At 43.6% G+C, this 25143-nt stretch overlaps 1 protein-coding gene across 3 annotated transcripts in view; it reads right to left on the bottom strand.

Annotated features, from left to right (window-relative positions):
• NRF1 (nuclear respiratory factor 1) overlaps positions 1–25143 on the bottom strand; it is a 141978-nt gene that overhangs the window by 17331 nt on the left and 99504 nt on the right. The window contains exons 7-10 of one of the 3 annotated variants that reach the window (XM_088468675.1): positions 21558–21752; positions 20930–21031; positions 18891–19048; positions 15346–15470 (exon numbers count right to left, since the gene is read on the bottom strand). In XM_088468675.1, coding sequence (XP_088324801.1) covers positions 15346–15470; positions 18891–19048; positions 20930–21031; positions 21558–21752 — 580 coding nt within the window. Of the gene's footprint in view, positions 1–15345; positions 15490–18890; positions 19049–20929; positions 21032–21557; positions 21753–25143 lie in introns of those variants that run through there. The other 2 variants (XM_088468674.1, XM_088468676.1) reach the window with 2 other exon arrangements.

Genomic DNA, 25143 nt, shown 5'->3' with positions numbered 1-25143 from the left:
AAATTGCTAGGAAGCTGCTACTTTAACAAGCAAACACTTATTAAATAAGCCCACACATTGAGGTACCATCTCTTTCAACTGTTTGATGGTGTACAAAAACCTTGTGTGATGAACCAAAAATTTTACATTTTAATTAATCTGTCCCATAAGACCTTCTTCCAGGATTCGTAGTCTACTGGCAGTGCTTCATGGCCCAGGCAAGCCTCTTTTTCATTGTTGCAGAACAGCTGTAAGTTCTTAACCCATTACTTATTAAGAATTTATTTAAAAAAAAATTATTTTTCATGGAATAACTATCCATAATATAGACTTGATATCCAACTAAAGTAAAACCGCTCTCATCACGTCCCTGCTTAATTAATTTTCACACACACCTAATTGTAATTTTGGGTGCTGAAACCTAAAAAAAAAACATACATGGCTTGCAATATGCCTGCTATGTTCCAGAATAAAAGATACAAGTAAACCTCAAATGGCACTAGTAGTACGCGCACAAGGATTTGAACAGACAGATTTAACACCCAAGCAGGAAATGAATAGAAAAGTGGCAATAGAGAGAAACAGCACTGACGTTTTGTGAAAATTAGATCAGTTGAAACAGTGACTTCATAAACCATAAAAATAAAAAATGCAGACAAGATAATAAAACTAATTGTATTCAAATGTAAAAGGTTTATATAAAACCATTTAAATCAGTAAGACGTTAAAGGGACTGTAAGACGTAATGAGTATGTCCACTGAAAATTTTCTCAGTTGTGGTAAACCACACATGCAAGACTGCATACAGTAGTATGTGAGATGGTAATAAGGACAAATTTGTATGTATAGGTGATTGTACAACATGTGTTATTATGCTTTATTTATATGGTGTCACAAAGGGTCCACAGCGCCTTACAAAGTACAAAAACAGACACAGTGTTAACAAAAACAGGAACGAAAGTGACAAAGTGACATTGCAGAGCATGGACATCGTTTATAAACATTGCTGCATCAGGAGTCATAATGCTCAAATAAGCAACAGGGTAGCAGAACCAAAAGGTTCGTTGCCGTTGTAGGCAGTGGGGAGGATATGGTGGTAAAACAGAGGGAAGGAAAAGCATATGAGGGAAGAAGTATCAAAGGGAATATTACCAGTCGTCTGTACCATAAGCAAATAAATCCTTCAAGTAGGTAGCTGGTTTCATGATCACTTGGTTCTTGGCTGGAATAAGTTGCAAATTGGCAGGTGGACATGGTCCAATGACAATCCTGTTACCAGTGTGTTCAGAACACTTAACGCGTTTCCCTGTAGCAACCCTACAGTTTAATTAGAGGTATGTTGAACATGTCCAAAAAGGCTGCTTGTATAACTAAACTCTGCATATTCATCTGAACACAATAATCAAATCTAACACGCAAGTTACTACACATGATTAAATATGTAAATGAGGCAATCCTTTATCTTACTTATAATCCTTAATATTTTTTTTTCTTTTAAATATTGTTTTGAGCAAGAAAAGGAAAAATCTTGATTCTAAATACAAACAGATGGTCACTTGATGTATAGCACTTCTATACATTCACCATTTTTCTATGTAAAAATAAGGAGGCCATCCTTTTCCTGACTTATAATCCTTAGTATGTTTATCGCAAAATATAGCAAGTCCAATTCTTGATTACAAATAGAAACGTGATCTAAGGGACTTAAATGAATCCTTAGAACTCCGCTCTTTAATCAGTTTAATTTTTCTACTTCTAGAATAAGAGTTTTGTTTAAAGTGGGTGCCTATTCTGTAGACACACTAAAATGACTGGTGATATAGAATGAATCTAACACACAGGTTCGCAAGCTCAGTCCTCAGGACCCCAAACAGTGCATGTTTTGCAGGTCTCCTCACAGAATCGCAAGTGAAATAATTAGCACCACCTGCGGATCTTTTAAAATGTGTCAGCCAGTAATGAATACACCTGTGCACCTACTAGATAACCTGGAAATCGTGAACTGTTTGGGGTCCTGAGGACTGAGTTTGAGAACCACTGATGTAACCAAACACTTTAGGTGTTCATTGTTATGGATTTTATAGGTATATATTTATTTTCTTCTTAAAACATACATTACTGTTTAAGTATCTACAGCATATTACCATTTGAGATTTTATTATCATTAAACATAATAGGTGACTTATGAGCCAATATGATCCCCCGACAATTCCTTTAGTATTATTTTCATGTTTTGCATGGTCACGTTGCCAATCGTTCTTTGATTGGAAAAAAAAAAAAAAAAGAACACTTGTCACTATTACATGAATAGACTACATTTCATTCTTGTCTGACTTTTCTTCCTACCTATGCAACCGGCTAGACAATAGTGACCCCATCAACTCATGTGAGCTGCGCAGCACGGGGAATCGATGTGTGGCTTAGTCCATCCTATCTACTAAATCAAGTAGTTATCCAACTTGAAAAAGTCATTTTAAAGTGTTCAATGTAAGTCTAAATAGTTAAATGGTGAAAACCTATGTATATAAGTGATATACATCACGTGACCACTTGTATCTATTTAGAATCAAGGGTATGTACAGTAGTTGCAGTGATCCGTTGCACCAAACTGCTTACAGCTTTGAAGCTCCCAGCATGCATAGGTCCTCCTCCCTATATACCCCACCCCCAGGCGTTAAGTTTGTAAACAAGCCCAATGGCAAGAGACGGAAATTGGAGAAGGAAGTACAATGTACCCAAGAAACACTCTCAAAGCACGAAGAGGAAATCAGTGATCCAAAAAGAAAGGAACAGATCCCAACTGAGGCCAGGGGTGTCAGGGTGGGTGCCCTATGGACCTCAAAAAAAAAAAAAAAATTAACTGAGGTATGTTATACCATAACTCTTACTTATTCAGAGTCCACAGGATCTACCTTTGGGACGTCCTAAAGCAGTTCGCGTAAGGGTGGGGACGCTCCTGAGCAGAGAGGAGAATCCGCTGCCCAAAGGAAGCTTCCTGAGAGGCAAAAGTATCAAATGCATAGAATTTGATAAAGGTATGGACTAAGTGGCTCCCTTGCACAGCTGTTCAGCAGAGGCACCATGTCTAACCGCCCACGATGGTCCCACAGACTGAGTAGAATGTGCTCTCACCTTGTTCGGGACAGGGAGATCAGCCTGTGTATAGACCAGAGAAATAGTCATACGCAACGAGCAAGCCAAAGTCTGCTTGTTAGCTGGCCAGTCTCATTTTTGAAACCCATATAACACAAAGAGCGCATCTGATTTCCTGATAGAGTTGGTACGATCCACATAGATACGCAGAGCTCGGACCACATGCAGAGAAGCTTCACCCCTAGAAAGGTCTGAAGACTGAAAGGCAGGTACTACAATCTCCTCGTTCATATGAAAAAGGGATACCACCTTTGGAAGATAACCCGCTTTAGTACGGAGGTCAGCTCTATTTTGCTGAAGAGTCAAATATGGAGAGCGACATGACATTGCTGCCAAATCAGAAACGCTGCGAGCGGAGGAAACAGTGAGAAGAAAAAACGTCTTCGCTGTCAACCATCTAAGGTCCACCTTATCCAAAAAGTTCACAGGGAGCAACTTGCAATGCCCTGAGAACCAAAGGGACAAACTGAGGGAGGGACAAACTGAGGTTGCAGACGGAGAACCCCCTGAAAAATTTTTCGCACATCTGACAGGGGAGGAATTCTGTGCTGGAACCAAACTGACAATGCAGAAATCTGAACTCTCAAGGTAGCCAGGCGAATACCTAAGTCTAACCCAGCCTGAAGAAAAGCAAGCACAAGTGAGACCTTGAAGACCTTAGGGTCATAATTTCTGTGAGAACAACAAAGATAATATGAACGCCAAATCCAGTAATAGAAGCGGGCAGAAGCAGGCTTCCTTGCCCTTAGCATCATCTGGATCACAGAAGTAAAGAAACCCTTCGCCTTTAAGACGGAAGACTCAAGAGCCATGCCGTCAAAGCCTGCCGAGGTAAATCCGGATATAGGCAGGGACCCTGCACTAACAAATCCAGTCGCAAATGCAGTGGAAGTGGACTGTCTATGGATAGACACGTCAGATCTGCAAACCAATGTCTCCTGGGCCAGGCAGGAGCTATTAGTATTACTATTCGCTCCTGCCACCTTCCTGCTTGAACTTTCTGACCACCCTTGGGAGGAGGGAGATTGGAGGAAACAGATATGCTAACCTGAAGTCGCAACTCACCGCTAGAGCTGCCACGAAGGCGGTTGAGGGGTCCCTTGTTCTGGACCCGAACTTAGGACCTTCTGGTTGTGATGCGATTCCATGAGGTCTACGTCCAGTAATCCCCACCTGTCCACCAGGATTTTAAAGACGTCCAGGTGAAGAGCCCATTCTCCGGCGCGTATGTCCTGATGACTTAGAAAGTCCGATTCCCAGTTGAGGACTCCTGGGATGAATATTGCAGAGATTGCTGGAAGATAGCATTCTGCCCACAGCAGAATGTTCGCCACTACCCTCTTGGCTGCCGGATTTCGTGTGCCTCCTTGATGGTTGATATAGGTCACTGCAGTCGCGGTGTCGGACTGAATCTGGACAGCCCTGCTGTGAAGGAGGTCTTGTGCCAGAATGAGAGTTCTGTGCACTGCACGAAGCTCCAAAACATTTATCGGAAGGTGACTTTCCTGAGCCGTCCATCTTCCCTGAAAGGTGTGACGACCTGTCACCGCTGCCCATCCTCGCAGACTTGCATCCGTGGTGAGTACCCCCCAATCTGGGACCCATAACGGGTGATCCTTGTCTAGAGGAGTCGTCTGCAGCCACCAGGGGAGGGATAGCCGAACCTCTGGTGAAATGCGGATCATCTGAGACTTTATCCGCTGATACTGACCATCCCAATGAGATTAAATCCATGTCTGCAAGGACCTGGAGTGGAACTGGGCATAAGTCACCATGTCTAATGTGGAAACCACGGAGTCCAGCACCTGCATCACCAAGTGCACTGACACTTCTCGCTTGCAAAGTAGACTGTGTACACGAGATTGTAGCGCCACAATCTTTTCCTCCAGAAGAAGAATCCTCTGACCCAGAGAGTCCAGTCGCGCCCCTAAGTGCACCATCCATATGCTGAGTTGGAGAAAGAGAAGACTTTTTCCAATTGATTATCCAGCCGTGCTCTTGTAGGCAGACAATGGTCATCTGGAGATGACATTGTTACATCTCCGGAGATTGTGCGAATATCAGGTCGTCGTCCAAATATGGCAGTATCCTGACTCCTTGTTGCCCGAGATAAGCCGTCATGACTGCCATTATCTTGGTAAATAACCGAGGGGCTGTGGCCTGAAGGGTAGAGCCTGAAATTGTTACTGTTGCTGAATTACCATTAATCTCAGAAATCCTTGGTGAGATTGTGCAATAGGAACATGCAGATATGCATCCTGTGTGTCCGGGGAGACCGTGAAATCTCCAGGCTCCATTGCCAGCATAATTGACCATAGGGTTTCCATACGGAATTTGGGCACCTGGATGAATCTGTTGAGAGACTTCAGATTCAGGATAGGGCGATGTGACCCATTTGGTTTCTGAATCAAAGACAAATTTGAATAATAACCCCTTCCCTGTTACGTCACAGGAACGGGGATTATGACTCCTGACCTCAGGAGGGCCCCAATAGCCTCCTGGAAGGCCAAACACCTGACCGGGTCTAAAGGAAGGGTTGTACCAACAAACCTCCGAGGAGGATGCCTCAGGAACGTGATGGCGTAACCATGAGACCCCACCTCTCGAACCCAGGCATCCATAGTCATCTGATGCCAGGCATGAGAAAATTGTAGAAGTCTGCTTCCAACCCTGAGACCCCCCAGGGGGAGGCCCGCCACCATCAGGCAGTGGGCTTAACGTCCGGCTTGAAAGCAGGACGTCTGGTTGACCAGGATTTCCTTGTCTGCGGTTTCCTGTAGGAATTGTCCCGTCTAGAGGAACTATCCCCTCTGCCCTACTCTGTGGGCGAAAGGACCGAGCTGACTGCCTATACTTAGGGGTAGTTGTAGATGGCAACCCTGCAGACTTAGATGTCACCAGAGAACACACTCATCCAGCTCTGGTCCAAACAGTACCTTCCCAACAAAAGGCAAAGACTCCAGGGCCTTCTTGGACCCTGCACCCACCTTCCAGGTTTTTAGCCAAAGGGTTCTTCAAGCTGCAACGGAAGAGGCCGATACCTAGAAGCCAATATACCTGCATCAATGACCGCATCGCCCATATACATAGCTGCTTCTTGCATATGACTGAGATAAGACAGCTGCTCTCTGGTAGCATTTGGCATGCTATCCTCCAGAGACTTCGTCCATTCTTCCATAGCTTTGGCTACCCAGGCTACAGCCATAGCTGGTCTGGTAATAGCTCCATATAATGAAAACACTGATCTCAAATAGTTTTCTATCTGTAACCTCTTAATGAGGATGCTGCAGGAATGGGTAATGTAGAGCTCTTGATCAATCTAGTTACATGAGCATCTACCAATGGAGGAACTTCCCATTTGTTACACTAACCAAGTGCAAATGGGTATCGAGAGGTTAAATTCCTTGTAGCATGGAAATGCTTATTTGGAGTACACCATGCTTCGGACTGAGGAAAATAATCTCTATCCACTTTCTGATGCCTAAAGACCGGAATCTTATATTTCGGCGGAACCTCCTCTTCCTCTATACTGAGGACAGAGTAACCGCTGTCACCAGAGAGGGGACATCCACAGAGGATTGATGGTCTTCTTCCACTGAGTAAGATCCCGAACTCTGTGTATCAGAGAGTGTGATGAGGAGGTTGAGTCAGAATCCTGAGGCAACGTCTGAAGAGAACCTCTCTTATGCCCCTGCTTTAGTGCCACTGGTCTATTCGCCTGCACCTGTTGAGGGGCAATAGACGGCAGCATACACCGACTAGAGTGAGCAGAAGAATCAAACCAACAGGGATTCATGTGGGACATATACATAGAAGGATGCAAATGCTGTGGGTACCCCATAGCAGGAGGCAGTATCGTAGCAAGAGCACACGATGCTGCGGCCCTGTCCACCAAATGCGACAAAACCTGAGACCAAGAGGCCACCCAGGATGGTTCTTGTGCTGGAGCAGGTGTACAAGATAAAAAAAGGTGGCTGTTTACAACAGACACTACACAACTCATCTTGCACAAAATCCTGCTCAGACAGGCCTGCCAAACAGGATTTACATGACTTCAGCACAAGAGGCACATCCTTCTCTCCTTTACCTTTAGACATGGCAATTTGTAACATGATAAGGATAAAGTATAAATGCAATGTGACTTAACAATGAAAAACCTCACACACCTTCAGAGGGATGAGGAGAAACACAGCGATAGCTATATCTGACAATTTTGAAAACAAAAAGGCAGTATAAACACAGCAGCTAGCATTACAGTCACATACAATGCACAAATATAATCAAATGCTAATGCATTCAGAGTCTGAATCAACTGACCAGCCCTGCAGGGGTATTGGTAGGATATAGAGTGCTATATACCGGGCCCAGGGGAGAGGTATACAGGGAGACAAACCTAACCTCTGAGACCAACAACTTTCAGCAGCGCACCCAAGGTGAACTGTGAGCGTCTCACACACGAAATGGTCAGAAGTAGCAAACCAGACACAGGAATCCGCAACTGGAAGTTGCGTCTGGGTTGGGGGAGGAGCGGCCGGGGGAGCGCCCATCTCCCCTAAGCTGCGATTTTGACGGCACGGGTACGCTGGCCTCACAGTAGTAGACGCTACCTAGTGCGCTCTAGTGAGTCTGCAACCCATCCACGGCGACAGACTATATGGCTCCAGCCGCCTTAGTGAGGACATGTTAAACGAGACCTTCACCCACAACTGCTTCCGATGCGTCTCCTACACTGGAGGCCTGGACTGCTTCGCGCATGTTTCCTCCATGAGGAATCATCTTACCTGCCATCTCTGTGAATCCAATCGCAATCTGGACCCCAGCGATGTCACTAGCTGAGCCCCCCTTGCAACGATGAAATAACCTAAGCATATAGCGGTACTGGCGTTACAGCATCGGTAGGAGTCACAGTACATGCGTCGCATTCGGCGCCTAATACCGCTAAACCCAGAAGTTTCAAAAAACTAAAGGCAAATGAAAAAAGAAAAAAAAAGAAAGGCCTGGGACTGCCTAGGCAGACCCGCTGTTAAAACTGTGTCTGGATACTTGCCGCGCACCAAACCAAAAAATTGAATGCCTGTGACTGGGGGCGGGGTATATAGGGAGGAGGACCTATGCATGCTGGGAGTTTCAAAGCTGTAAGCTGTTTGTTGCAATGGATCACTCCAACTACATACCCCAAGGTAGATCCTATGGACCCTGAAGAAGAAAATATATATATAAATAAAGAAAAAGGAATTAAGGATTATAAACAAGAGAAAGGATTGCCTCGTTACATTTTAAATATTTATGTGTAGTAATTTGACCATCTGATTCTCTAATTGTGTTTAGGTGAACATGCTTAAACTAAACTAGTTTAGGTAAGAAAGCAGCCTTTTTGGAGATATTCAATGTACCTCTATTGAAGCTGTAGTGTTGCTACAGGAAAATGCATAGCACACTGGAAACAGGGCTATGGCTGGTCCAGTGAATTTGGGACTTATCCCGGTCAAGAACAAATGGATACGGAAACCGCTGCAAACACGAAGGATTTTTTGCTTATGGGACACCATCACCCCAGAGGGGACTGGTAATATCCCCTTTGATACATGCTGGACAATCACCTATACATGAACATCTGTCCTACTTGCCACCTCACATATCACTGTTTTCAAGGTTGCCTGTGTGGTTTACCGCAACTGAGAATCACTCGAGTGGACATCATCAATAGTGGACACACTCACTGGGTCTTACATTCCTTTTAACATCTTACCAGTGTCGCTCCCTATGCGGTTTTAAAATGTTTTTATATACATATTTTACAAATGTTACACTTTATTATATGTGCAATTAAATTGTCTAGTTTCATCATAATCTGAGTCACATTTTTATGATTTTTTTTTTTTTTTTTTAACAATTATGAAGTCACAATAGTTCAACTGATTTAAATTGCACCAAACTTCAGCACTGTTATATTCCAGCTTTTTTTCCTTTTATCAGTAGCATCACCCACAGAGGCAGCAGAGTGCTGTTCACTGATCTGCTTTGAGAACTATATTTAGTGTGGGTTGATAGGCAGAGAAGGAATAATCATTAGCAGGGCTGATCCAGCTCTTGAGACAAAATGATGCACTGTAACAAAACATTTCTAGTTTGCCATACCTTTATAATTTGTATAAATGTTACAAGGTTTGCCTTTTCTATATTCTGCAGGCAATGCCCTCTTAAAATAAAAAGCAATTCAGAATTTAAACTCATCCCCAATAACCATTATATAACTATGGTTTAGCAGAGCAACACAGAGCAAGCAAACTGCAAGGCTTCTGTAGGATCAGTGTACACTTTAACTGCTGGGGAGGTTCTTTGGGAAACAGCTGCATTCTTTTCATTTTCCCACATACTTATGGATACATTTTGGACATGGACCAATCAACTTGGTACTCTAATAACCCGGTATATACAACTGTATTTAAGATGCATTTACATAAATGCAGGCTTTTTATGTATCTAATGTAAAATCGGTTTCTTTTAATCCACCTAGGAGGACACTGCTTACTCTGGGTTTAGAGTCTGGGTACTTGGAGAAAGCACTTAATTAACTGGACTGAAGCTCCCATCCCTACATATCCCCCCCTACATCCAGTAGTCTTTTTTTCTAACATAGCTGGCGATTCAATGCAATGCGAATTGAACAGTGCCGGGAGCGAGCTCCCGGAGCTATTGAATTCAGTGCACTGTATGGGCGGGCTAAGTATTTTTTTCTCTCACCCTCCTGGGGATGCGATGAGAAAGCTGACCAAAGTGCCAGGCGCGCAGCTGTTTTTCTGCTTAGCACGGCGCTAAAAGCCGCACGCCAGGCACTTTGGTCAGAGAATGCCGGTTAAAGCGCCTTGTTAAGGCCTTGGCAAAATCTTAGGTTGAATGACATTTGCCACTTGGTCAGCTCATGTCCTTGCTGAACCAAAGCCCTGTAAAAAAAGATAACCTATACACCCCCCAAAGATTGTGTTTGTAGAACGGCAATGGTTACTTGTAGATGGCGGTGAAGAATTTCTGGGGAGCTTGCAAAGAGCAAGAGATCGTCCAAGCATGGGAGCAGTCTGATTCCCTGATGACGAAGATAGGCCGCCATAACTGCCATGATCTTGGTAAAGACCCGAGGAGCTGTAGAAAGCCCAAAAGGCAGTGCTTGAAATTGGTAATGTTGCTGTAGGACAGCAAACTTGAGATACTGCTGATGAGAAGGCGCTATAGGAACATGTAGGTAAGCATCCTGAATATCCAAAGATGACAAAGTCCCCAGGCTCCATAGCCAGCAGTGGCAAACGCAGGATTTCCAGAGGGGGGTTTCCAAATGCTAAATTTTACAGTGAGTGTGGCCTGTCAATGAAGAGGGCAGAATTAGTACTTAACCAGCTTTAATAAGCGTCATACAAAGTGTATTGTGTGTAATAAATCCAGCATATACAGGACCAGAGATCACAGTAAGCCATTAGATGCAGCAGTAGGCATCCTGCCTGAGCTGAACGTATTTATTTTAGATGTGAGCACCATTCCAGAGTATTGGAGCAAGTCCGGGAACCTGGAGGAGCAGCAGGAGAGCCTATAGCAGTGCATCTCTAACAGTGCATGTTTTCCAGATCTTCTAGTTGGTGCACAGGTTATTTATTACTGGCTGATACATGTTAAAAGATCCACAGGTGGTACTAATTATTTCATTTGCGATACTGAGAAGAACATGCAGCACTAGTAACAATCTATTATATTACTATTTCTATAGTGGTCATGGTGTGGGCTGGGGAGGGGGTTTCCAGGCAGACAGAAACCCCCCGTGCGCTTGCCTATGGCCAGGACAATAGAGCGGAAGGTTGCCATAAGAAACCTCGGCACTCTGATAAATTTGTTCAGAGACTTGAGGTTGATAGGTCGATGAGACCCATTGGGCTTCTGAACAAAGAAAAGGGTAGAATAATAGCTGTTCCCCTGAATGGCCTTCTGGAGGAGCAGGGCTTTGCTTGGGTCCGATGGAGGTTTTTTGCATAAGAACTGCTGGGGGGGGCGCCTCAGGAATGAGGGCGTATCCGTGGGACACCACTTCACTTACCCAGGCGTCTGAGGTGGTCTGACGCCAGAACTGGTCGACCTGAAGAAGTTGGCCTCCCACCCTGGGTGCCCCCAGGGACAGGCCCACTCCGTCTGGCTAAGGGAGTGTCTTCAGATTTAGTAGGTGGATATCTAGTAGCCCCGGTATGTTTGGTCCTACGTTTGGAGGACTTTGTGGATGCCGGGACTGACCTTTAGCCTTTCCTTGGGGACAAAAGGATGACATCGAGGCTTCGTAGTAGATGCAGAAGGCAGGAACGCCATCTTGGAAGCTGCCAAGGTAGTCACAATCTTGTCCAATTCTGGGCCAAACAGGGTCTCCCCAGAATAAGGCAGAGACTCCAAAGCCTTTTTAGAGTCCGAATCAGCTTTCCATGAGCGAAGATAAACAATACGGCGGGCTACCACGGAAGTAGCAGATGCCTTGGAAGCTAGGAGGAAAGTATCCAAAACCATCTCCCCTAAATAGCAGGCTGCATCTCTAATGTGAGATATGTATGACAGCTGTTCCCTGGAAGCATGCAGTGTAAATAGGTAAGGCAGCGTTCTTAACTAGGCATGTCACGTGGGAATACACTGCAGAGGGAACTTCCCATTTAGGGCAATCAGTAGCTGGAAGAGGGTAATAGGAAATCAAGCATTTAGGCAGCTGAAAATTTTTACTTGGTATATTCCATGCTTCACACATATGATCAGATAGCTGATCTGAGTGAGGAAACTGGCAAAACTATCTTCTGTCGCTTAAATAGTGGCTCTTTTGCCCTAGGAGTTGGCTCTGTCTCTTCTATTTGAAGAATAGATTTAACAGCTCTTACAAGTGCTAGTATATTCAATTTAGAGGGGGGGCTCCTCTTCTCTCAGAGAGGTCTGCGTCTTCTGCCTCCCCATATGATAACTCAGAATCTGACAGCTGGGTGGACTGATAAGATAACACAGCATGCTTAGTAGGTTTACTAGGTTAGGGTCTCTCCTTTTGCAGAATTTGTTGAAAGGCTGTAGAGGTAGCTGCTAGACTCTGCACTGAGGTAGAAAGTAAGTCTACCCATTATTCGCAGGGAGTACCTGCTGTGGCCATCTCATAGGGAGAGCTACCACAGGGACCGCTAGGTGGTCCACAATTTTTGCCAACACCTGTGAATAGGAAGCCCAGGGGGGGGGGGGGTCCTGAGGAGAGGATGCCGGGGCTGAGGGGTCAGGTGTCATCACAAGATGCACATAGACCATCACGAATTAGATCCTCTGAAGTCAAGCCTGCTAAACAGGACTTACAAGACACCAGAATGGGAGCAGAAGACTGCTTGTTCTTCTTGCCTTTGCTAAACATAGCTGCAAAGATAATTGTAGCACACAATCTGGCTCAGTGCAGTGAGCAACCCAGATATATGTACAATATGGCACAGTGTAGTGCGCAACAGATATACAGTATGTGATAGCCCTCATAAATACAGGTAGATGTGAGGTATAATAAAACCCTTATACCTCAGTATTCCAGGGTTAGAATGAAAGAAAGGGAAAGGTATAAGCTGACAGTTTAAGAAAAATAAACAGACAGCAGCACTAGCACAAGTCACATACATTGCAGAGTATATAATATAAAATTGCAGAGGGCACTAAATTCAACTACAAAGACCGCAGTAGCTGGTAGGAAATAGCGCTGTATAACCTGGCCTTTGGGAGAGGTATACAGGGAGACCAAACACAGTGTACCCAAAGACCTGAATGCAGAAAATGGCTAACGTGAGTCTCAGAGGGGACAGAGGGCGAGGGAGGAACAGCTCAGGGGTGGCAAGACTGCAGTGGAATGGTGCCCATGGCAGGGGAAGGGCTACACTGAGAGGTCCTTCTCCCCTATGCTGACATCAATCACTGGTCCCTGGCCTTAATCTGTGCCCTGCGCCAGTATTGTAATACCCTGGTGGTCTAGTGGAGTCATGGACGAACCTGTGTCCACTTCAGCGCCTCCGGTCTGTCTCCTGAAACCGGAGGCAAGACTGCGCATAGACGCTGGTCCTCGCAAGCGGGGATCCGCCTTACCTGTCCCCTTGAGTCCCAGCTGCAGTCTGGGGAGCCCTGCTAGCTAGGTCCCCCCGGGGCCCCGCCAGGAATACCTAGCCCGGGGCTGGTGTCGCGGCACCGTGGAGGGGTGATTCTCTCTTTCTCACATATATATATATATATATATATATATATATTTTTTTTTTTTTATATATACTTATACATATATACACACATACATACAAACACATGCATATACAGGTTGAGTCTCCCATATCCAAATATTTCAAATGACAGAATTTTTTTTTAGCATGACTGAGATAGTGAAACCTTTGCTTTTTGATGGTTCAATGTACACAAACTTTGTTTAAGGCACAAAATTATTAAAATTAAGTATATAATACCTTTTAGGCTTTGTGTATAAGGTGTATATGAAACAAATGAATTTCATGTATGTACACAAACTTTGTTTGACCCACAAACTTATTGAAAATATTTTATACAATTACCTGCAGGTTGTATGTAATGTGTATATGAAACATAAATGCATTGTGTGTTTAGATTTTGGTCCCATACCCAAAATATTTAATTATGGTATGCAATTATTCCGAAATACGGAATATTCCGATATCCAAAATACCCATGGTCCCAAGCATTTTGAATGTGGGATACTCAACCTGTACGTACGTACACACACATACATATACAGTACATACACACACACACATATATATATATATATACACACACACACACACATACACACGCACACACACACACCATTGTGTAACCTAGTATTCATTGTGTACATTATGCAGCAGTGGTTCCCAAACGTTCTTGAATCCCAGCACTCTAGAGTATCAGCATTCTGTTCATGGCACCCCTGTGCCAAAATAATCTTATTGAGAAATTCAAAAGAAATATTAAACTAAGTTGTGCTCACCTGTCATCCTTAGGGTCAGTTATGTGATGGTGGACAGGGTTGTGCTTCTGTTTGTCCACATATTTTATGATTGGCAGTCACCAGCACTGGCTATGCCTTTCACATCAAAAACAGATCACATCTCTGGGTTGAGAACAGGATCTCGGCGGTCAGGATGCAGACAGAATTTGAATTTGCCAAGTAACCCTAACCCTTAACCACAGACTAACCTTAACTTAAAAGCACGGTATTATGGTCCCACAGGTTTAAAACACTGGGGTATGCAGCAGAACACAGCCCCTTGTGCACTGTGAACTTTAGACCAAAGCTCCAGCCAGTTGAGCTACAGCATGTGCAGTTTATTTAGCTTTTGCTTCTGGTCTGCTTAAGCTTTCGGAACAATCCCTGCTCTCTGCTCACTTCCTAGCCACAGCCAATCTCCTGCAGGCTGTGGGGATAGGAAGCGAACACAATCAGTGCCTGAACCTGCTACTGCTTATATGAAAGTTTCTGTGACTGACCTGGACCATTTTGACCTCTCCAATCCTAACCTTGGCATGTTACTGGACTTATCATCGCTAACATCCTGCCGGCTGCCTTAATCAGATAGTTTGATTACACCTTGGGCTCCTTCAAATAGCCTTGTATTCCGCTCATTCCTTCCTTGTCCCGACTGGTGCTTACCTGGGGAAGAGCTACCTGTGCAGCACAGCAGTGAAGACCATCTCCTCTTGCGGGGGTCACTGGTGAAAACTTATGCTGGTTGCAGCATAGAACATAGAAAACAGAACTGGTACATATTTATGGCTATTTACTCAAAAGATTTAGTGAAAATAATTTCTAGTTATGTCCCTGTGAGAATTATGCAGTTACTAATTATAATATCAGCGGGGATAAACGAATCACCCTAGTAAATTTAACAAAAATATAGAAAGACCAACTTGTGCATGTGGAGAATTTAACAATAGACACAAAAAATACATTTCAATGTGTCTGGGCAACATTTATACATGCTTGACATAGAAGATAGTAATTTAATACATAGCCCAGAACAGATGAGACTAGTCTCCTATTTACACATCTGGCATAGTCTAACAGGACCAAAAGTTTGGAAGTGGTGTACATAACTGTATATGCTGCTCAAAGAAAAGGCATGAACAAGGTTATATCATGGAGACTGGTGTATCCAAATACTGCACAGTACAGAGGTCTCCTACCATTAGCATCCTGAACTCCAGTCAATGCTCCAACCGCTGCTGCAGTCTCTCCGGACAAAACAATCTGTCCTCCTCCTTGTAGTGTGGCTTCTGCCAAGGTAGCGACTGCATGAGCCGCTGCTTCACTGTAGTTTGACAAGCAACATGGAAAAAAACAAAAAATACAAATATAAAATAAACAGGCAGGATACATGTTCTAGAGCAAACGGTCTTTGTTGCATGATTCTTTACATTTTACTAAACTACAGCTTCCACAAACTAAAGAAGGAACTCCCAGAATTGCAGAAGTTGCAGGTCAGCAACCACTAGAAGAATACTGTATTAAGGCCAAGGCTCTAGAACAGCAATACTGATCTCAAATGACACTGCAGGTAGGTTTCAGTGGGCAAAAAGAACATATGTGCACCAGGCTCATTTTGCATATAGCACAATTATATAATTAAAACACAACTATGGGTTAGTGAGTTATAAAAGTAAAGGTGCTCATACAAAAAAATAATAATGATCCAATCCTAGTCACTCAAATGAAGTGCCCGAAGGACAACTGTGTGTCCAATAATCCGATGTGTGTGAGAAAATCAGAAAGAACCAGCCGTTAAGCACTCAGATCGCACATAATTGGGCAAAGATTGAGGACATCATCCAAAACCACAATTGTATGCCAGTTCTGACATGTGATTGTTCAGGACTAGCAACCTAAATGTGTATCAGAATCAGTGTGCATGTGTACATTAAAGCGGGTCATTTTTTATTCACTAATATACTACTAATATGGCCGAGGCAGACCAAGCTGTCTAATATTGCGGTGTACGGGGCTCAACAGAATAGAACAACATAGATAGCTGGAAGGTATCCATCCAAAAATGCAGCTGACTGGTGATAGCTGTTGCCATATATTGCAGACTTACAGGAAGATCTGTTTTGTGATCATTTTGTAATAATTAAATGTAACAGAACGTTTTGGCAGCAGCTACAGCATTAAATGACCTGAGAGTCATAGTGATAATTAAGTATTTAGAGAATATATAGAAGCCCATCCTTATCAAGGGCTAACGCATCTAAGAGTTTGATGCCAACATCAACTTTTATTAGGAGAAATAGCTCTCACCAGGCTGCCATTGCAGCTAAGAAATCAAACCACCCACTTCTTTATATTCAAAACAAACACAAAAGGAAAATGTAACCCACACATTTCAGCAGCTTAAAGCAGTGGACTGTACTGGGTGGAAGGCATTATGAGACAGTAAATGCAGACATGATCAGCTCACATCCAATAACATGGTGCCCTGTATATTAAAGGACTTTTAGCAGATCACATTAAATAAGGCAATCAGATATTTAAATCACTGGATGTTCCAAACCACATATAATATGTTAATATTGCCCATTTATTTACTTTTTTGTTGATAAAAGCTCCTCATTTTTTTTTCCAAGAGCAACTTTGCATGAATTTTGATTCATAGAAGGTCTGACTGTTCTTCTATGTAAGGGCCACAGGGATGGTTCAATGTACACAAACTTTGTGTAAGGCACAAATTGTTAAAAGTATTGTATAAACTTACCTGCAGGCTGTGTGTATAAGTTTTGTGTCCCATTCCCAATATATCTCATTATGGTATGCATATATTCCAAAACACGGAAAAATCCGATGTCCAAAATACCCTGGTCCCAAGCATTTTGGATATGGGAAACTCAACCTGTATAAAACTATCTGTACTGAAATATGACTGACTTTCCATAGTGTACAGTATGTGTAGGGCATGTTGGCTGGTCTCATGGCATATGGAGAGCTCAAAAGCATAAATTATAATGGGACCCAGAAACTGTGGAGTAGGATCCCCATTAAGTGAGGAGTCCCTGGGACACACATTTTTATTCGTTTAGTGCGGTCACAGGTCAAGGACTAAAAATATGACAGCCGATGATCTCATTGGATCTCAACCCATAAACCTGGTAATTCAACCTTGATGACCAGATTATATTATGTGGGAACAATTTAAGTTCAGTTACTACTCCAAGTGCAGACTAATTTATTTTTTTCTGTTCTTTAGGGAACTTTCTACTTTTGGCAGCGTTTTTAACGCATAGTAGTTTGTGTTCCTCCGTCCCATCATGAAAACCTTATTATGTTATTTGAATACCTCTGCTGCAGCACATTAAGATAGTGAAGTGTCCCAATCAGGATGTAGTTACATTACGTGCCCTTATCGGGATATGGCTTCATCGGGCTTCCGGCATCGGTATGAGAACAGACGGCTATTCAGCCGTCGTTATTTCATACAGATTCTGTCCCAATCACCTACAAGACAGACATTTTGAAGTAATATTCATGAAAGTGCAGCCTGTCAATTCACTTGGAACCAGTAGCTCATGAATATTAGTCAGGCAGTGCCTCAGTGATTACTGCTCCTAGCACACTGAAAGGCTGCAATCTGATGCAACCAACAAAATTGATGATTCTACTATTTTTACTTGACAGGACCACTTGAAGGGACAACTCTACCCAAAAATGTCTGCTGTGGTCTTGCACTGTTCATGGTTGATGAACATGTGCCTGCATGTAAAGCCAGGCTCGGAAGACATACCAGAGCAAGTTGAGCACCTAACCTGGGGTAAGTAACATTTTGGATAAACTTTTAACTTTATGGAAATTCACCCATACCTGCTCTCAGATCATGAGTGGAAATGGACAGACTCCTCATTCATACTCTCTAATATCAAGGCCTCAGACCAAAAGAGACTCTGACTGCTCACTGTTAAATGATAACGGAGAACAGAACAAGACCTTGATGACATGAGTGCATCATATGCCAGACTCCTGCTTCAGCAAGATCATGTGTAGGTTGGTAATTGAGGATTCTTTTATTTAGACAGCAATTATATCTATTTGACATGTATTGTATGTACCGACTGAAATAAACAGAATGAAAAGGAAGGGCAATGTAAAATGATGTACAAAGATTAGAATGTAATATATTTCATTTGAATTTTGTAATATATTTTGCATCACAACACATATTTAAATGGCACTAAAAGAAGCCAAACATATTGCAAATGAGATGCCACTGAATATTTAAAGTAGTACTAAAAACGTCTGGACATAAGGGAAAAACTTCCATGTGTGCAAAATAAGGCAGTCACATAGCCATAAGATAGCTGGTAACTTCCCTTCTAGCACCCTCTGGTGATACAACTGGAAAACACTGCATTCATTCCAAATAAACTGTACAATAAATGTCCTAATTTTAAACTGATGTTTTTCTGCATGCTCTGTGGAATTTGATCCAAAGTACTTTTGTCTCTATGAAAATATAAAAACACAGGTAAAAAAACTAAACTAGTGTGAAAAAAAGATAAACATTAAAATGTGGACAGATCTATGAATTACTCATAGTAAACACCAAATGGAACCTATGGCATATTTTTGTAGAAACCATATTCCACAAGTGGCATTTTAGTACTTGAAACTGATATTATTAAAACAGGAGACCTGTGCAATAACACAAAAAAATATACATCAGAGACTCTTCAGTATAGGTAACTACCTGTTAAGTGCCATGGTCACCGTAGCTCCAGGTGCAATTTCATGTGATGCAGCAACTGCAGCTTCTGCTAGGGATGCAACAGCTTGAGTGGCTTCAGATGCTTGTGTAGTCTGGATGGTCATTTCTCCACCCTGAAGTGTTGCCCAATTCTGTTCTACCTAAGGAGGTCAAGGACTCACATTAGCTTACCTATAGGTTTTACAGACACTGCTGAGACGTATAATGGTAAACAAAGATAGGTGGTGGGTCGCTGTGCGCACACCCAATAAGTAGCACCTGGTGGTCACTAAAAAAGGGGGTATCCCTTACCACAAAAGATATAAGGTCAGAATTAGAGTATAGTAACACTAGCGCTACAGGTACAATTAATCACCACTTTCCCCAGTGATCAGTAGCAAACTGGACTTTATTGCGAAGATTATTTCAATAGCATAAAGAAATGATGATACAAACTGAATAAAAGAAATTACAAATATATCATAAAAATAGCAACCGGTGTGGAGCGTCTAAGTCGCGCCAGACATCTTACGCCGTATGGTACAAATAGAATATAGGAGGACACATCTGTATTGTCATAGATTCAAATGTCCAAGTGTTGCTCACAAAAAGCAAATTATGCCCAGACAATGGGATTCTCTGAAACTACACTGGAGTGCCAAAAGTCATGAGACAGTAGTTTATAAAGGTAATGGTAGGTGGCGTCACCGTACTATGACATCTTGGAAATGTCCAGACCTGCATCAGCTGAAATCTGACATCTCGGGAGTCAGGTTGAACACTGGCTAGGCTGCTCATGGCAAGGCAAAGTGAGTTATCAGAGTATGAATGGGGCATGATAGTGTGTACCCGACGGATGAAACATTCAATTTCTGGAGATGTGCAGACTTTCAACATTTATAGATTTCTTGTGTCATGTGTGTACCGGGAATACCTCATGGAAGGCATTACCACCCACCATGGACAGAGCAGTGGCCAACGGGTGCTTAAATATCATGACCTGCGGCATCTGGCCAGAATTGTCCTTTGTAACTGATAAGCGACAATGGCTCAAATCACATCCACATTCAATGTAGGTGGTACCAGACACATATAATCCACCAGGTGAGTGCAGCATTCTTTAGCTTCCAAGTAATATAGGAGTAGAAGACCCACCAGACTGCCCCTGCTAACACTAAGACACTGCGCCTCACCTGGGCTCGTAACGTCGTTAATTGGACCCTGAATGACTAGCAACATGTGGCATGGTCCAATTGACATGGTTCAAGTTGTTTAGGGCTGGAGGTAGGATTTGGGTGTGGCGTAGACTCCATGAGGCCATGGACCCCAGTTATCATCAACAAGGTCAGTCTTCACAAGTCATTGAACATTAACCGCTACGGTGCATTGCTTGATGACCATTTGCAGGGCTTCATGGACTTCGTGAACCCAATGTGAAATATTCCAGCAGGATAATGCACCGGAGTCATCGACCCAAGTTGTTCAGAATTGGTTCGAGGAGCATTCTGTTGAGTTCCGACGAATGGTGTGGCCACCACGTTCGACCAACATGAACCAAATAGTGTATTTTTGGGCGTGGTGCAGAAGTCCATTTGCATCCAAGAACCTGCAACTGTAAATATCAGGGAACTGTGGGAAGATATTCAGACGGCATGGGTCAACAGCTCCACAGAGGTTTTCTGTCTACTTGTGGGGTCTATGCCACGTCGAGTTGCTGCACTTCTCTGGACTAGAGGGGGTCCTATATGATACTAGGCATTTAACCCATGACTTTTGGCACTTATAGTAAAATTAATCAACTAATAACCGCTGGTAATATATACAGATTGCACCCTTATGGAACAGTAATAGTCAATGGTTTACATTGGAGTTGAGCAGAAGTGAGAAGAACCAGTCATATGATCTCAGAAGGATTATTATCATGGCTTACATGTCCAATTCAAATGGAGAACTCCATATTCTAAATAACATGAATACAGCAGTACTCAAACTAATAATCCCTCATCTACAGTATGCTTAATTTCTGCATACTCATGTCTTACCTCGCCATCACTAACTGTAGAATAATTCACTTGTGCAACAGTTACTGTAGTTGGTAGCTCTGATGCATCTGCAAGGGTGGCAACTGTGGCTCCTGTACCAACCTGTGATAAACAAAGTATTCATCTTATGATCTTTTTCCAAAACAAACTACTATAGGAAAATTGACAAAACTGGGATGTGAAATAAAAGATGAAGTTTAATGCAATTAAAATAGGGTTTTGCCCTAGACCATGGTAACAACTTAGCATCTTACATACTAAACAGAAAACAACTGGGGAAAACACAGGTGGAAAAGTACTCAAGAATACTGTTGAAATAAATTGGTGTTTCAAAGCACAGTACAAGGTAGCAGCTGCAAATACAAACCTGGGATGCATATGAAAAAAATAGAAATTTTAAACTAGAGTAAAATAACCAACCAGAAAAAAAAAAATGTAAACATTAAATCCTACACAAGGAGGCTTTATCCAAAAGAAATTTTAACAGCAACAGAAAAGACAAAAATAAAAGTTACGCAATAAGACATTAGTGTTAACATCTTTGGTAAATGAAAAATGGGGTAACTACAGAACACAATTGTGATAGACCCTCCAGTAGGATTCACACTAAGATTAGACACTAACAAACCTGAATTAGGGACACTGTACCATCTGGGTTGCTGATAGTCTGCACCACAGTCTGTGAGGGCACGAGATGTGCTATGCTATGTGTTGTTGCCACATGATGCGTCTGCTGATCCTCGAATGCATACAAAAGATCTTCTCTTCCATGTTGTTTGTAACAGTTCTTTACTATTGTTCTCAATGCTTGCGTCCAAGAAACCTGCAGTAAGGGTAGGTTATTTATTTTTGGTGTACAGTATGTGCAATTTATGAACAAATACCATGTTGGTCCATTATTGTAACATACTCAGCACAAAGTAGTGGTTGGCCCGTAAATATTTTAAAACTAATTCAGAAAAGAAGAGTTATGGTTAAACTTACCCTTGTTAACTCTCTTTCTTCGAAGTCCATAGGGTCCAAAGGGGAGACAATGGGGTGTAGGTGGGACCTGGGAGGACCGGACACAAACATCAAAGCTTTTCAAATCTCAGGATGCTTCGGTGCTTCCCCCTATACCTCGCCCACATCCTGTGGGCAACTCAGTTTTATTAACAAGCCCAAGGCAGGAGCAGGATAAGAGAGAAGGAAGACTGGTACACTGAAGAATCACACACACACAGAAGGAAACAAGTGATCAAGAGAAGAAACCCCTAGAAGCCAGGTGTGTGAGGGCGGGTGGACCTTATGGACTTCGAAGAAAGAGTTAACAAGGGTAAGATTTACCATGACTCTCCTTTTCTTCTTCAGGGTCCATAGGGCTCCACAGGGGAGACAATGGGGATGTCCCAAAGCAGTTGTTCAAGGGCGGGAATGTTCCTGAGCCGATAGGAGAACCCTACGCCCGAAAGAAGCATCCTGGAGTCGTCAAATGCATCAAAGGCATAAAACCTAAAAGAGGTGTGGACAGAAGATCACGTGGCCGCCTTGCACAACTGTTCAGCCGAGGCACTACCCAGGCTGCCCACGAGGGATCCACAGTAGAGTAGAATGAGGCAATATGTATGCCATATTCTGTGGTAAATTCTAATTGAGGCCGGTTTACGTGCTCTGAGCATGGTCTGGACCACAGAGCTGGAGAAATCCTTAGCCGTTAAGACAGACGGACTAGGTCCGGATGTAGACATGGACCCTGAGACAACAGGTCTACTCATAGAGGAAGTTGAAGAGGAAAGTCTATGGGAGAGACTGAAGATCGGAGTACCAATGGCGTCTGGGCCAAGCCAGCGCTATTAACAGGACTGTTCCCCTCCTGTCTGAACTTTCGAAGGCCCGGTGGAAGCAGGGATCTTGCAGGGAACAGATATGCCAAATGGAAGTTCCATTTATTAAGGTTACGTCGGAATCCCTTGTCCTGGCTCCATAAACTGGAAATTTGTTGTTGTGTCTTGAGGCCATGAGATCCACGTCTGGTAGACCTCATGTGTCCACCAGAAAGCTGACAGACTTCTGGATGTAGAAACCATTCTCCTGCATGCACATCATGACGGCTTAGGAGATCCGCTTCGCAATTGAGAATCCCCGGGATGAACACTGCGGAGATAGCTGGGAGATTGCGTTTGGCCCATGTGAGAATGGGGGACACTTCTGTTATCACTAACTGACTGAGTGCCCCCTTAGTGATTGAGGTAGGCCACTGCCGTGGCGTTGTTGGACTGTACTTGTACTGGCCTGTTCTTCAGAATGTCCTGAGCCAGAGTGAGAGCTCTGTAGATGGCTCGAAGTTCCAAGTCATTGATTGGCAACATTGCCTTGACTGGGGTCCATCGGCCCTGGAAGGCGTGCTGGCTGGTTAATGCGCCCTCCTTCGGAGGCTTGCGTCCGTGATGAGGAGAGCCCAGTCCGGGATCCAAAAGGGGCAACATTTGTCCAAATGGGATGATTGTAGCCACCAGGCTAGTGATAGGCGAACCTCTGGGGGGAGGCTCATCATCTGGGATCTGAACAGATGGGGTAGCCCGTTCCACCTGGAGAGGATCAGGTGTTGGAGTTCGACCAGTTTCACTCCAGGCCCCTCCAACATGTCGAAGGTGGACATCATTGATCCCAAGGCCTGCATTGCAGAGTAAATTGACACTCGGCGCTTGTGGAGCAGTTGGTGACTCTGTGCTGTATTGCTGAAATATTGTCTGCTGTTAGGAAGATCCCCAAATGCACCATCTTTTGAGAGGGTGTCAGTGAAGACTTTTTCCAGTTGATCAGCCAACCATGCATTTGTAGAAAGGCAAAGGTTACCTGTAAATGGCAGTTAAGAATCTCTGGGGAGCTGGTCAACAGCAAGAGATCGTCCAAGTATGGGAGCAGTCTGATCCCTTGACGACGAAGAGAGGCCGCCATAATTGCCATGATTTTGGTAAAGACCCGAGGGGCCGTAGAGAGTCCAAACGACAGAGCCTGAAATTGGTAATGTTGCTGTAGTATAACAAACCGGAGATATTGTTGATGAGAGGGCTCTATAGGTACATTTAGGTAAGCGTCTTGGATGTCCAGAGTCACCGTAAAATCCCCAGGTTCCATAGTCATTATAACAGCGTGGAGGGTTTCCATACGAAACCTGGTTACCCCGATAAATTTGTTCAGAGATTTGAGGTTGAGGATAGGCCAATGAGACCCATTGGGCTTCTGAACGAGGAAAAGGGTAGAATAGCAACTCTTGCCTCATTGTGAGGCGGGGACCCGAGTAATTATCCTGAATTCGGTAAGGACTGAATGGCTTTTTGGAGCAGCAGGTCCTTGTTTGGGTCCGGTGCAAACTAACTGCTGGGGGGGTCGCCACAGGAATGACAGTGCGTATCCGTGGGAGACCACTTCTCTTACCCAGGCATCTGACGTGGTTTGACAATTGGGCTAATTGAAGAAGTTGGCCTCCCACCCTGGGAGCCCCAAGGAAAAGGCCCGCCCAGTCAGGCTGTAGGCTTGTCCTCAGATTTGGCAGTGGGATGTCTGTTTAGCCCTAGGCTTGGAGGCCTTAGTTGATGCCTGATGTCTTGAAAAGGACTGACCTTTGGTTTTCCCCTGAGGTCGAAAGGATGATGTCCGAGGCTGTGTGTTATATGCAGAGGGCAAGAATGTGTCTTCGAAGCTGCCAAGGTAGTCACAATTTAATCTAATTACAGACCAAACAGGATATCTCCAGAATAAGGCAGATATTCCAGAGCCTTCTTAGAATCCGAATCTGCTTTACAGGAATGGAGCCAGACAATACGGCGGGCCACTACTGAAGTGGCAGATATCCTGGAGGCTAGATGAGCAGTATCCATAGCTGCTTCACCTAAATAGGAGGCTGCATCTCTAATGTGAGATATGTAGGACAGCTGTTCCCTTGAAGCATCAGAGGGAAATGTATTTTTCCAGGGCCTATGCCCAACTCTCAATGGCATTTGCCACCCAGGCCATAGCCCTAGCAAGATGAGTAATAGCTCCTGTAAGAGTATATCGATTTATGACAAGCATCTATCAGTCTATCTGTAGTTTCCTTCAAGGAGGTTGTATTATGTATGGGTAAGGTAGCATTCTTGACCATACACAAATTACATGAGAATCCACTTCTTGGGGCACTTCCCATTTAGTGCAATTAGTGGCAGGGAGAGGGTAAAAGGAACTTAAAACGTTTT

Source organism: Taudactylus pleione, unplaced genomic scaffold (genome assembly GCF_031769625.1).
Source record: "Taudactylus pleione unplaced genomic scaffold, aTauple2 ptg000086l, whole genome shotgun sequence".
Classification (NCBI taxonomy): domain Eukaryota; kingdom Metazoa; phylum Chordata; class Amphibia; order Anura; family Myobatrachidae; genus Taudactylus; species Taudactylus pleione.
This window is presented reverse-complemented; position numbering and strand designations above follow the sequence as displayed.